Below are 15,089 nucleotides of genomic sequence, written 5' to 3' on the forward strand. Positions count from 1 at the left end.
ACTCTCACTTCCGCCTTGGAAGTTTTGAGAAGCTGAGGACTGGGTCTGAAGGGCGCAACCTCTGGTCGGTGGAGAGTGTAATTCCGAGGGCTCGTCAGGTGTCAAAGTAAGGACTTTGAATGTGGACTTAAGTACTTGACTACCCTGCCCGTCACTAAGGGAGCCCACAAAGTCCGGCCTTAGCATCAGCGCGGGGCCGGGTCCCAAAACAATTTTTGGGCCTACTTGTGGGTGGAGGGCACTACGGAGGGGAGGGCCTCGGTCTAAGTGCGGCCTCCGCAGTTCGACTGAAGGAGGACACCTGAGATTTAACTGGAGTCCTCGTGAGACCCTGAGTGCTAATGAGGGGACATCTCCCCCAAAATGGCGGGGGGGAGGAGCGACCAGGACTGGGAGCCCCAGGCAGGAGGGATAGCCAGATGCAGGTCCTGGGCTTTCTCTCTAGCGACTACGGGAAGTGAGGGCTCGGGTGTGAGGCTGATGCACCCACATCAGTTGAGGGAGGAGGCCCAGGCTTGAAACGTATCAGTGGGGTCCCAAACAGTCCCGCCCCTGCTGTGAGCCCTCCGAGGCTCCGTACAGCCGTGGACGGATGTGGCTCACCCTTTCACCTCGGGGAACCCGGAAGCTGAGGACTTTGATCTGAGGGACCCAAACTCCACTAGAGGGTGGGGTTCCAGGACCGGTCAGGTGTGAAGGTGGAGACCCTGAATATGGACTGACACATAACCAAGAGTACTGCTTAGTGGCCCCCTCCTTCCAGTTCTGGGAGTCCTGGCAGAGGTGTGGGGCCAACCTCGCTTGGAGGGCACGGGGGACAGGAGGGCCTTGGCCTAAGCAGTTGACCCCAATTCTGTAGAGGGTGGAGTCCAGGGTGAGGATCCTGAGTGCTAAGGAGGAGACCTCTCCCCAAAAGGGGACGGACCAGAACCCTACCCCTCCTCTTAGCTCTGGGAGGCCCTGGGCAGGTATAGCCAAATGTGATGTGCCCCAACTTCTCCTCTAGTGACTCAGGGAGGTGAGGGCCTTGATCTGGGCCCTGGTTGACTCAACTCAGTAGAGTGAAGAGTTGAAAGTCCTACCCCAAGCCAAAGCCAGAATCATGAGTGAGGACTGAGCTAATGACCCAATGGAGAACCGTGGGATCTGTAGCATCTTGCTCCTGTTCCCAGGCATTGTAAGCCCTAGACAGCTTTGGCAGGATCTGGCTCACCCTGAACTTTCAACTCCGAGGTTCCATTTAAACAAGGACCTTGGTGTGAAGGGCATCATCTCAGGTGGAGTCTCAGGACCGGTCAGGTGTCAAGACGAAGATCTCGTGTGAGGATATGGGGACCAGTTAACCCCCAACGGAGGTCCAGGGCAGAGCTGACAGATTCAGGTGCCCCCTGACTTCAGCTTGCATGGTTTCAGTAGATGAGGGCCTTGGTTTAAGGACTGGCTGCCCTAGTTCAGCAGAGAGAGGAGTCCCAGGCCCTGTTGGGAATATAGGTAAAAATCCTATATGAGGAATAAAATAAGGAAGACAGCTACTTCAGATGAGAGGAGGCTGCATGAAGTCTCACCTCTGTTATTGACCTGGAAAGCCATGGACAGAGCTGTTAGGGCCAGGTGACTCTTCATTTCCCTGGGGGTGAGGAGTTGTCTTAGAAAGGAACAGAGGGGCTGGCCTGGTGGCTAGTGGTTAAGTTCGCATGCTCCACTTCAGCAGCCTGGGGTTCACGGGTTCAGGTCCTGGGTGCAGACCTACATACCACTCATCAAGCCATGCTGTGGTGACATCCCACATAGAAGAACTAGAAGGACTTACAACTGTGATATATAACTATGAACTGGGGCTTTGGGGAGGGAAAAAAAAGATGAAGATTGGCAACAGATGTTAGGGCCAATCTTCTTCACCAAAAAAAAAAAAAAAAAAACCCCAGGAAAAAAAAAAAGAGAGGAACAAAGGAGCAAGGGTCTTGATGTAAGGAGAGTGGTCCCAGGCAGGGCTGGCAGGCGGCAGCCAAAGGCACACTCTAACTTCCTCCACAGGGTCTTCAGGAGACAGGCTAACCAAGAGAACAGGAGCCCTGTGGCATCCTAGAGCAATGCCCTCCAGGACACCTACAGAGGGGCATTCTTAAAGCCACAAGGGCACTCCCTGTTGTAGGGTCTCACACCCTCTCATCCTCCTCCTCCAGGTGCCTGCATCACGTGCCTTCCAGTCACATCTTGCCTGCTATTCCTAACCACGGTCATGCCTCGTGGTCAGAAGAGTAAGCTCCGTGCCCGTGAGAGACGCCGCCAGGCCCGGGCTGAGGACCAGGGTTTCGGGGGTGCTCAGGCCACTGCAGCAGTGGAAGAAGAGTCCTCCTCTTCCTCCTTGCCTGTTTCTGGGGGTACTCCCTCGAGCTCCCCTGCTGCAGGCACTCCCCAGAAGTCTCAGAGAGCCCAAACCGCCAGCTCTTCTGCTGCAGCCACTTTCCGCACAAGTTCTGATGAAAGCGCCCACGAGGAAAATGCAAGTTCCTCCCAGGCCCCACCCTCCTCTGAGAGCTCGTGCAAAGATCCTCTGATCAGGAAGACAGGCGAGTTGGTGAAGTTTCTGCTGTACAAGTATAAAATTAAAGAGCCCATTACAAAGGCAGAGATGCTGAAGATTGTCAACAACAAGTACAAGAAGCACTTCCCAGAAATCCTCCAGAGAACCACCGAGCACTTGGAGCTGGTCTTTGGCCTTGACCTGAAGGAAGTCAACCCCAGTGGTCGCTGTTACGCCCTTGTCAGCAAACTAGACCTTTCTGATGAAGGGGGTCTGAGTGGTTCCACGGGCTTCCCCAAGAATGGGCTCCTGATGCCTCTCCTGGGCATGATCTTCATGAATGGCAACCGCACCACCGAGGAGGAGATGTGGAAATTCCTGAATCTCTTAGGAGTCTATGAAGGGAGGAGGCACTTCATCTTTGGGGAGCCCAGGAAGCTCATCACCCAAGATTTGGTGGAGCAGAAGTACCTGGAGTACCGGCTGGTGCCCAACAGTGATCCTCCATGCTACGAATTCCTGTGGGGTCCAAGAGCCCATGATGAAACCAGTAAGATGAAAGTCCTGGAGTTTTGGGCCAAAGTCAATCATAGTGCCCCCAGTTCCTTCCAGGCCCAGTACGAGGAGGCTTTGAGAGATGAGGAAGAGCGAGCTCGAGCCAGAGCTGCAGCCAGGGCTGCTGCTAGTGCCAGGATCCGCTCCAGGGCCATGGCAGGTAGATCCTCCCAGCCTTAGTGAAGTCTGAAGCAAAGTCTTCACCTTGAAGTTGCAAAGGGCTGTCAACCCTCTCAGTAATGGGGGGCGAGGTGGGGATGGAGAGAGCACAGTATAGCTCTTCTTTGTGTTCTTGTTATTTATAAGTAACTTATAGATTTAGCTTTTTTTCCTTATTTTTCCATTGTGTTCTCATTAAAAAGGTTTATTTAGATTCAGAATCTAAGTTTATGAATAACATGGCTCACACATCTGTTGCTGTTTATCAAGTTTGAGAGTAATAGTTCTGTATTTTGTGAAACAAATTGAAAATCCTTGCATCTCTTATTGTGATCCAGCACCAGAAAACATAGCATTGGAATAGGTATTTTCTTTAAAATGTGAAAGAACCCCACAGTGAAATAGTTGGGATAATGAGACAGTGGGAGGGGGAGTACAGGGTGCTTCATTCTTAGTTTTCTTTATCCATTTTACTCTTTCTTTTGGTAAAATTAAAAGATATATACCTGGATTTGCTTAGCTTATTCAAGAATGTAGGAGAAAATAAATTGTCATAAATTAGAACGCTAGTTCACGGTCTCATTTGTCCCCCAAACATGAATTGAGCGTCTACCCTTTGGAAGGCTTCCTGCTAGTTCTGGGAGTGCGTAGACAAAGAAGGTCCAGCCCCTGCCAATAACATTTGAGAGCCCGAGAGAAGCTATCCTACAGGGAACCGGACGAGATACGCTCCCAACCCCGAAGGATGGTAAGGAGGGAGGAGATTCCAGACAGGAACGGGCCAGTGAAAAAGCCCTGAGACCAGGCAGGTTGGGAGCTTGGGAAATTTCCAGTCCCTCTGTGGGCGGGAACTTTAAGTTCGGCTGCACCCTGCCCCAGGGGTTAGGTGAGGCTGTTAAAATAGGGAGCAGGGACCAGACCCTCAGATGGTGGGTCTCAGAGTGGAGAGACTACACCTGCAATGGAAAATTGCTTTTAACATTTCCTTAGGGATGTGGTGAAGCGGAGGGAAGTTCTGCCCACCTGGGGTGGAATCGGAAGGACCCCTGTCCTCTGTCCTGGGCAGGTGAACACAGTGCACTAACTAGGTGTTTTGTGCATTTGTGTCCAGGGAGTTTCTGAGAATAAGGGTGATATTCAGCAACCGCTAGGCTGGCTCACTTTGCCTTGAGCTAGGGAAGCGGAGGGGGAACCTAGACCACTCCATTCGAAGGGAACCCAAATCGGGCATTTCTCTGTGTAATATGGCAAACTCTAAGCGAGGTCTAGCTTTTCGGTGGTGGTGAAATGAATGAAAATAAGGATGGGTTCAGTGCAAGGGTAGTCGGGTGGGAGGAAGTCCGTGGTCCTTTGCACACCTTTAGTAGCTTCAGGGTGCATCTACTGGAGGAGTTGACCTCATGCCCACATCAAATGACTGATTATCTAATGGGAAATATTATTTAGTTGTATTTACTAAGCAGAATTTTGGCTGATTTGGGTTTTTTTGGTCCTAGAATATTGCATATTCTCTGACTCCTCCTCGATTGAAAAAAAAAATCCCCGTGTGGTACATTGCATTGTCTGCGGTCAAAGTAATCATAGTAATAACTGCCATTTTTTAAAAAAGTCTCACTACTTGCCAGGCACAGTGCTGGGTTTGCAATATACATTCCATCCATACATCAGTCAGTCCTAGAAGACAGGCCTTGTCAGACCTGCTTCACAGATGAAGAACCTGAGGCTCATAGACTGCTAGTGGGCCTGAGTTCACACTGCTGGTAAGTGGCCGGGCCAGTCCTAGCCCTAGGGTCGGAATTTGTTTAGAGCCCAGACTATCCCACTCCTCCCAGCCTGACGAAGATACTGTGTGTCATAATTCACATTTCTTTTCACTACTCTGAGATGTCCCTCAGGCAATAAAGAGAGCTCTGTCACAAACTACTGGTTTGGAATCCATAGCCAGAGCAATAGAATATCAAAATAAGTGAGTAGTATGAATAAAGAAAAAACCAATTCGGTGCCAGTATGATCATCTACATATGCAATGTAAGATCACCTCAATAGATAGGGGCTCGCAACATCATGCAGCTCCACTCCTGCCGTGTAGAAAGTCAATCTATTAGAACCAAAGTTACATAAGAGGCTAGTCTGGTTGGTGAAGAGAAAGAGTAGATGGACCGGCTTCTTCTCTGATAGCCCACCACCTGGCCTGGGCACGCTGCCTTGAGCTACAGCTTCCCCATCTCACATGGCTCGTGACACTGATACTATCTGCAAGGTTTGCAGTAGGAAACTGCTCAAGAGTCTTCAGGGATGTATCATTTCCCAGGAAGCCTTTAATCTAGGAGGCAGGAGCCAAGATGTGCATCCCCACGTAGGAGGGCTGGGGGATTAACACCTCAGGATGTAGGTAGGCTCACCCTGACTAACCCACAGCGGCCCTCGGACCTACAGGGCTCCAGGCAGGGCTGATCTTCCACTTGTCCTTCAGGGTTCTCAGGAACAAGAGAGCCTTGGTCTAAGGAGGGCAACTTCAGGTCACCAGAGGGAGGAGTGCTAGCCTCTGGTAAACATCAAGGTGAAGACCCAGAATGACGAATGAGGGGAGGACTCAGCCAGAACAGTGGGGTCTGGTAGAGTCCTGCCTTGGCTGTCAGCCCTTGGCAGTCTGGAGCAGTTGTAGCTAGATTTGGCTCACCCTGACTTCCAACTTGGTAGTTCCAGGAAGGTGAGGCTCTTCATCTGAGGGGAGCAGCCCAGGTCAGCTGAGGGTGGCATCCCAGGACCACAGCGTCAGGGTGAGGAGAGTGAATGAGCAGTGAGGGAACCACCTACCCCAGAAGATAGGAGTTCCCACAAATCTCTCCCAACTATCTCCCCAGCTGGCACCTGGGAGGCCCAGGGAAGAGTTGTCAGGTAGAGGAGCCCCCTCATTTCTGTCCGGAGGGTCGTCGTGGGGGAGGGGGGCGGCAGGGCTTTGGTCTAGTGGGGGTGGCCCTCAGTTCTGCAGAGGTGGGGACACAGGTACTAACAGGAATTAAGGTTAGGACTCTGAGTGATATGTGGGGACCCCCAGAAGCAAAGAGGTTTGCACAGAGCCCCGCCTGTTCTGGTCCCCGGAATGCTTAGGGCAGAGCCCTTAGCTCAGCAGCCCTTCATTTTTGCTTGGAGAGTCACAGAGATGGGAGGGCCTTGGAATAAGGGAGGAGTCTCCGTTATGAAAAGGGAGGAGTTTGGGCTCTAACTGGTGTCCAGGTGAAGACCTTGAGTACTAATAGGGGGATCTCACCCCAAGACAGGGGGCTTCCCAGAGTGCCGTCCCTGCTCTCGGCCTTAGGAGGCCTGAGGCAGGGGTAGCCTGATGTGACACACCCGACATCCTAGAGACTCAGGCATATGAGGACTGATGTCTGATGGGCCCAGATCAGTAGAGGGAGGAGTCTCAGGCTTTGATACGCATCAGTGGGGTTCCATACAGTCCCGCCCCTGCTGTCAGCCCTGGGAGGCCCCTTATGTCCAAGGCTGGCTGTGGCTCACCCTGACATTCGCCTCCAGGAACCTGGGACGTGAGCACCCTGGTCTGAGGGGCACAGACTCAGGAAACTGACGGGTGGAGTTGCAGGACTGGTCAGGTTTCTAGGGGGACCCTGAATGTCGACTGAAGAGATCACTCTGCCCATAATCGAGGGGACTGCCCAGTGCTCCACTCCTCCTCTCAGCCCTAAAAAGGTGGACAGAGCTGTGCGCTGACTTCTACCCAGAGGGTTTCAGGGAGGGGAGGGCCTTGGTCTAAGGGGTTGGTCCCAATTCTGCCGAGAGAGGAGCCCTGGGTCCTAACCAGAGTCCAGGTGAGGGACTCGAGTGCTAACCAGGGGACCTCTCTCCAAAAGAACGGGCTGTCCAGAGCCCCTGATGTCAGCACTGGGAGCCCCAGGAAGTAGTCGTCAGATGTGGTGCACCCCAAACTCCCCCTCTGGGGAGGCAGAGAGGTGAGGGCTTTGTTCCGAGGGTGGTGGACGCAGGTCAGTAGAGGGACTCCAAAGGAGCCCAGGGCAGAGAAGGCCCTGTCTGAGCTGTCAGCCCTGGGTGCCCCCTGGAAGGGGTGGTGGGCTAAGATGTCCCTTCTCTTCCTCTTAGGGATTCAGGAAGCCGAGGGCGGGGTTTTAGCACAGTAGAGGGGAGGGGCCCAGGCCCTGCCAACAGTTGATATGATGGTGCTGACTCTAAACTGAGAGGCCCCCACCCCAGAAGAGAGCATCCCCACTACCAGCCTCTGCTGTCACCCCAGGCAGCCCCACGCAGGGCTGACAGGATGCAGCCCAAGGTACATTTTCCTCCACAAGGTACATAAGTTCCTCCACAGGGTCCTCAGGGGCCAGGATGACCAGGAGAACAGGAGCCCTGTGGAGTCCTAGAGCAGTGCCCTGGTGAAGGGGCTCACACCCTCTCATCCTGCTCCTCCAGGCGCCTGCATCACACGCCCTCCTGCCACACTCCTACCTGCTGTCCCTAACCACAGATCATGTCTCCAGGTCAGAAGAGTAAGCCCCACAACTGCGAGAAATGCTGCCAGGCCTGAGATGAGTCCTAAGGTCTCAGGGATGCTCAGGCCACTGTTGCAGTGGAAGAAGAGTCACCTTTGCTTTCATGTATAGTCCCCAGAGCAAGTGTGATATCAGGTCACATCTCGCTCCCAGGGTCTCAGAGAGCTCCAGCCACCAGTGCTTTCTGTAGGTGTTTCACACACAAGATCTTAACAAAGGTGCTGAGACCTTGATGAGGAAAGATCACGTGCCTCCCAGGCTGATATGGATATTTTTATATCAGTTTTTGCTGGAATGAAGTCCCCTTTAAGTCAGCTGTATGGGGCCAGGTAAAGCAGACACACTATGAAATGTTTTTCTTTTCCATTGAGACACTCATCATATCACTCTTTAAATCAACTCAATGTGCACCAAAAAGTGGCAGAGATAAATGGGCTTGATCAACATAGCCACGAATACTCAAGAATGGGCAGAATGAAAACTGAGGAATAAGACTGGGAGGAGAACAGGGGAGGAAGACTGCTTCAAACCGAGATGGGAGAAGAACTTGGAGAAGGGCGGAGCTATGAGCAAGAACTCTGAAGGATGGGCAGATCTGTGACCTGGAGGCAGGGGAGGAGCGATAAGGACCTCTAGGGCAGAAGGAACTCTCTCCACACTTGCTCCTTGGGCCCTTTCAGTCTGTTGTCTGTGCGTTTACTGGAGAGCCAGTGGGCTCCAGGCAGAGTGGCTTTGTGCATGGGCGATAGACTGGGGAACAAGACAGTCCTCCTCTTTTGTGGGCTAATCCGTTAGGGATAAAATGCCTTAGTATCCTTTGGCATTTAGATTCTCCAAGGAATGAGAACCCTTAATCACAACACTAACAGGGAAGACAGTTAGGAGCTTGACAAAATCAGGCGTGTCTTTCTTTTCTGGGTTAAGGTTAATTTTGTTTCTTTTACAATAAACAGAATTAGAAATTGCAGGACATCAATGCATTGAGATGATTATCCAGAGAGATTTTGATATTGCCCCTCCTTTTTTTTTTAACTCTAAAATCTGTATTGCATACAGAAAAGCATATAAAATATGTGTTTAGAGTTTAAAGAATAATTACACGAACACCTAAGTACTCACATGTAGATTAAGAAATAGAATGTTGCCAATATCTCAATAACCCCCAGTGGTCTTTCCCCACTGGTATACCCCTTCCTACCTGCTATGGACTGAGTGATTGTGTCCCCCCAAAATTCATATGTCGAAGCCCCAATGTCATGGTATTCGGAGGTGGGACCTTTGGGAGGTAATTAGGTCATGAGGGTAGAGCCCCAAGGACGGGATTAGTGTCCTTCTAAGAAGAGGAAGAGAGCTAGTCCTCTCTCTCTGCCTTGTGAGAACATAACCAGAAGACAGCTGTCAACAAGCGAAGAAGAGAACCCTTGCCAAGAATTGAATCTGCCAGCACCTTGATCTTGGACTCCTCAGTCTCCAGAATTGTGAGAAATAAATGTTTGCTGTTTAAGCCATCCAATCTATGGTAATGCGTTATAGCAGCCCGAGCTAAGACACTACCCCAGAGGTAACCACTATTCTAAATTTTGGGTTACTTGTTTTCTTAATTTTTTCCCCAACTTTGAATGTATTCCCAAACAATCTAATCCTTTGTCCAGTTTTGCCTGTTCTTGCACTTTATAAAAATGGAACTACATTGTAGGTAATCATCTGTGACTTGTTTTCTTTGCTCTCTATTATGTTTGTGATATTCACGCATGTCAAAGCGTGTGCTTCTAGTCTGTTCATTCTCATTGCTGTACAGCATTCTAATTTATTAATATACCGCAGTGCCTTCATCCACTTTACTTTGGTTAATATTTGAATTGTTTAGTGCTGCTATGAAAATTTTTGTGGATATCTCCTGGTTCACCTGTGAAAGAGATTTCCCAAGTTTCATATCTAGGAGTGGAATTACTGGGTTATAGGGCACGCACGTGTTCAACTTTACTATGTGATGCCTGACTCTTTCCAAAGTGGTGGTAGGAATTTTCACCACAGTGAAAGAGAATATGTTGATCTATATCTTTCACCAACGTCTGGTACTTTTGCACTTTTTAATTTTTGTCCATTTGATGTGTAGTGAAGTCTCATTTGGGTTTGAGTTTGCATTTCCCTATTTATTAATGAGGTTGATGGCCTTTCCATAGGTTTCTTGGCCATTTGGATAGCCTCTTTAATAAGACGTCTGTTTCAATTCTGTACTAATTTTTCTGTTAGGTTATTTTCTTATTGATTTTTATATGAGTTCTTTATATATTCTGGATATAATCCTTACACAATTAATATGTTTCATAAACATCATCTTATACTACATGACTTGTTTTTTCATAACTTTTTGGTGAATTTTAAAGAAATTTTTAATTTTAAGGATTTCTCTCAAATTTATCAATGCCTTCCTTAAATTTTTATTTTTATTTCACGTGTAAGAAATCCTGCCCTACTTTGAGATGGTGAAATATTCTCTCATATTTTCTTCTAAAGCTTTGTTATTTTGCCTTTCACATTATTTCTTTAATTCAGCTGGCATGAATCTTTTCATAAGTTGTGAGAAATGAGTAACATTTCCATTTTATCTGTATTCAACGCCGATTACTGAAAAAATCATTCCCTCCCCAATGATCTGTCGTGCCTCCAGTCTTGTACTGAGTGCACACCTGAGCGTTTTTCAGGGCTCTGTGTTGTTCCATTGGTTTGTCTGTCCCTGAGCTGACACTACATTGACTTAGTCACTATAGCTTTAGAGTAAATCCCTCCCTCTCGCTCTTCTTCAAAAGTTTCTTTTCTCTTCTTGGTCCTTTATACTCTTCCATGTAGATTTTAGAATCAGCTTGTCAATTTTCAAAATTGTTGGAGTTTTGATTGCTGCAAATTAAACGATAGATCAACTTGAGAAGACTTTAAACCTTGACAATACTGAGTCTTCCAATCCATGAATGCGGTATATCTCTAATGATTTTGGTCTTCTTAATACTTTTCACTAAAGTTTTATAATTTACTCCACATTGTTTGTTAAATTAATTTGAGGTGCATACATTTTTGATGCTATTATACATGGGAATCCCATCCCTCCCAATTTTTTTAATTAATAAAAAGAAATGTAATATATATGTGCTGATATATCTATTATATAATATATAATGCAAAAATATATTATGTAATATATAATTATATATATAATCAAATAATCTTATTAAACTCTCTTATTGATTTTCATTTATATGTGCATGGTTTAGGCTTTTCTATAAACGTAATCACATCCCCTGTGAAAAATGATATTTTATTTCTTCTTTTCCGATTCTTCCTTATGTTTCTTTTTCTTGCCCTACTGCACTGACCAGGACATCAGCACAATGCTGAATGGAAGTAATAAGTGAGCCACTCACCTTGTATCTGAACTCAGAGGGAAGGCTTTCAGGATGTCCTCATTGACTATGATGTTAGCTGTAGCTTTTCGTTTTAGGGTGGAAGAGATATAAACATTGGTAACATTTGACCATTTTTCTACTTACAAGAAAAGCAATTTCATATGTTTTAACCTAATAGGTGCTCTTGTCAGGTGAAGGTAGTTTCCTCCTATTCTGATGTTTTTTAAAGGTTTGGGGTAATTTTTTTATTATGAATGATGCTGACTTTTTTCAAGGGCTTTTTCTGCATCTACTGAGTTAACATATGATGTTTTAATGTTTTCTTGTTAATGACTGATTTCTAAATGCTAAAACAGTCTTGCGTTTCTGGATTAAACTCAACATCTCTTATTTAATATTATGTATTTATGTTCTGGAATGAACATGTCCTGTGAACATGAATTATGAATTCATGCTGAATGAATTATGAGTTATCTCCCATGATTTTATTTATTTTTTATTTATTTTATTTTATTTTTTTGAGGAAGATTAGCCCTGAGCTAACATCCATTGCCAATCTTCCTCATTTTTTTTAATTTGCTTTGAGGAAGATTAACCCTGAGCTAACATCTGTGCCAGTCTTCCTCTACTTTGTATGTGGGATGCCTCCAAAGCATGGCTGATGAGTGGAGTAGGTCCATGCCCGGGATCTGAACCCGTGAACCTGGGCTGCCGAAGTGGAACATGCAGAACCTTAATCACTCGGCCACAGGGCCAGCCCCTTGTGATTTGATTTGATTTTACTGTGTGGTCAAATATCGCTAGTGCACATTTGTTCTATCTTTGCCATCTATAATTCTGATTCGATGTGTATTAGTTTTCTCACACTATTCTCCATGTCTTTCAACCTCTTTTTCACATTTTCCTTGTGTTTGTTTTTCTGTGATGGATTCTAGTTAATTTCTTCAGATAAATCTTTCAGTTTATTAGTTTTTTCTTCAACTGGGTCTAATTTTTGTTAAATTCCTCTTTTCAGTTATTTATTTTTAAGTTCTAAAAGCTCTATTTTAAATCTGCTTGACCATTTTTCACAGTTTCTTATCTATTATTATCTATTATTTCCTTAAGTATAGTAATCATTAGCTATTTTATATTCTGTGACTACAGTGTGACATCTTTGTAAGTCTGTTTCTCCTTGCTTGTATTTTTTCTGCTAATTCTCACAGTGCCAGTATTTTCTTGCATTGTTTCATAATTTTCTTTGCTTCTTACTTGTATTCCTTAAAAATTTTATTTGCTGAAATCCTTGGCGATGTGAAATGAAGTTCCTAGTATAGAGAGAATTGGCTTTTGCTCTTATCTGCCAGCTGTGGGCACTTACCAAACCTGTCTAAAATCACTAGATTATTGGTTACAGGTTTTGTTGAACAGCCAAAAAATATGAATTTGGGCTGCCTATGCTCTGAAGAGGCAACTTGTGATTACATCTTCCCAAAGACATCTCTTCCCTCTTCTCGGTGCAAAGATTCCGAGAGCAATTTTGATTGCAGCCCCTGGAATCCCAGTGTTATGGCGGGGGCCTTCCATTAGACTCTTCGTCTTAGGCAGGTACTCGGTTTCTTCTCCTGAATCCGTGCCACACAACAGTGCGACACTGAAGTTCCATTTCACCTCAGTTTGGCCAGCACTCTCAGTGTCAAAGCCTGCTTCGGTGCTCTTCTTACCTTTATTCAGTCTATTACCTACATGTTTCTTTCTTTCCTATCAGCTATGAGCTCTTTGAACAATTTTTTTAATCTAGTATTTTAAATTATTTTCAGCCAGAGGGTCAATCTGGAAACTTTTCCTGCCCTATTAATGGAAACCAAAGTCCAAAGGCAATATTTTTTGCATAATTACTTTGCAACTGGTTACTTTTCTATTGTAGCACCTATCATGTAGTCAATGAATATAACCAGCAACCCCCAGGCTCAAACTTAATTATTTCCCTGGAAAAGCTGAGACAGAGAGAATCATTTGTATTCTAGTACTTAAGAAAAGATGGCATTCTGCTTCATCCTGGCCCATCTCACATAGCAGTGATGGTTATCGCAGCATTGACTTGGCATAGGGGCCTCTATGGAATTCTTACTGCCTCTTGATTCTCTTCCTCAAACAATATGAAGTAGTATTCAGATTGTGCTCACATGACTGAAGCCCTCCACTTGTGAGATTTCTTCTTTTTCCAACCTATGTTCAAGAGTGCCTGAATTGAAATGTTCAGTGGTTTTCAACCAGGAGTGATTTTGCCACCATCCCCCCCCACCTCCCACTGAGCACATTTTGTAATGTCTGGAGACAGTTTTGCTTGTCACAACTCAGGGTGGGGGTGCTACTTGGATCTAGTGGGTAGAGGCCTGGGATACCAATAAATAGTCCTTCACAACAAAGAATTATCTGGCCCCAAATTTGTATAGTGCTCTGTTTGCAACATGCTGGGAATTGATGAACTTGGAGGTTTTTGCCCATGAAAGGATGAATCCCTGAAAGAATGTAGGTGGCAGAAAATATGGGCTAGGTTATCAGCCAAAGGCAATTCTATTACCTCATGAAAGGAGGATCTAGTTGTTAGGTCCCTCTCTGATGTAAAAATGACATCATTACAGCAAGCTGGCACCATCTCTTGGCTGAGAAAAATCTTTCACAGAAATATTTAAGCAGTACATGTTTCATTCATTACAGTACACATAAATTGTTTGGGGGGACGTACACAGTGTGACTTAGTTAAGTACAAGAGAAAAAAGTCGCAATTTCCAGTCCTATTTATTTCCCACAAGAGTGGAAAAATCACTAATTGTATATCGAGTGTTAAGACAAATCAGGGCAATTCAGGACAATTTAAACTCCCATAAGAGGGAATTTGACCAAGGGTCTCCCAGGACAGCCATGTAGTAATTTAACTGAAATCTGATTATGAGAGTTGCTGAATCAATATACGTCACCAACAATGTCAGCAACTTCCATTCAAGAGAGCACTTTCCCGCAGAAAAAATAATTCACTGGCACTTGAGAAAAAAGAGATTTTCCTCAAGATGATGCAATCACATTTTAATATTGATGTTTAACTTATGGCACAAAATATATAAAATTTCAGTGATTCTATACCAAATAATATTCTACCAGCAGACTTCCTGAAGTCATTAATGAGAAGGAGTAAAATAATTTCTAGGAAAAAATTTGAATCAATCAGGTTCAACAACAGAGAAACAGAAGCACAAAGCATGATGTAGGGTAAGAGATTTATTCTAGAGCTTGTTGTGGAAATGGTGGAGCAGTCCATGTAAGGCTGTTTTCTCTACGTCTAGTGTTGAACCAGAAGTCACAACAGATCAGCCAGACCAGCAATTGGAGGTGAGCGGGGCATGGATGAAAGCAAAGACAAACTGGAACCTGCAGCTGTCTCTTACTTCCTCCAGCCTCAATGCCGCAGCTAACCTTCAGGAGGAGCTGGCTTTGCCATGGCACTGCACATGCGCTTGTGCCAGAGAAGTCTAAGGAAGGAACCTGTCAGGAGCTGGATGAGCTATGTGTCCAGGTACTGCCCCGTGCTGACAGGGTGAGCCAGCAGATCAGTGACAACTTACCTGGCCCTCTTGTGCCAGAGTTGTAAACCAAGCTGCGGCTTAACTTCTACACTTCTAAATCTCATGCAACTTTCTCTTGTGGCCAACCCCAACCTGGAAGCATATAGTGAAAGGAATGATGGGAAACACAATACAAAGATACCACAAGTACCCTGCTTTCCAAAGAAGAGCAAATGCTCATGGACAAGCATTTCCCACCATGAAATTAGTGGATAATAGTGTGAATGTTGAATTTATCGAATGCCTTCTCTGATTCTATAGGAAGTATTATACATCCTTTTTTTTTTATTTGTTAACCTTCCAATCTCCAGCTTACCTAGTC

General features: G+C 46.0%; 1 protein-coding gene across 1 annotated transcript; it reads left to right on the top strand.

The window, feature by feature from the left end:
- Nucleotides 1–3,802, top strand: MAGEB17 (MAGE family member B17). The gene is made up of 2 exons (XM_008543523.2): nucleotides 1–106; nucleotides 2,184–3,802. The coding sequence occupies exon 2, from the start codon at nucleotides 2,240–2,242 to the stop codon at nucleotides 3,257–3,259; it is 1,020 nt and encodes a 339-aa protein (XP_008541745.2). The 5' UTR covers nucleotides 1–106; nucleotides 2,184–2,239; the 3' UTR covers nucleotides 3,260–3,802.
- The last annotated feature ends 11,287 nt before the right edge of the window (nucleotides 3,803–15,089 follow it).

Source organism: Equus przewalskii, chromosome X (assembly GCF_037783145.1).
Source record: "Equus przewalskii isolate Varuska chromosome X, EquPr2, whole genome shotgun sequence".
Classification (NCBI taxonomy): domain Eukaryota; kingdom Metazoa; phylum Chordata; class Mammalia; order Perissodactyla; family Equidae; genus Equus; species Equus przewalskii.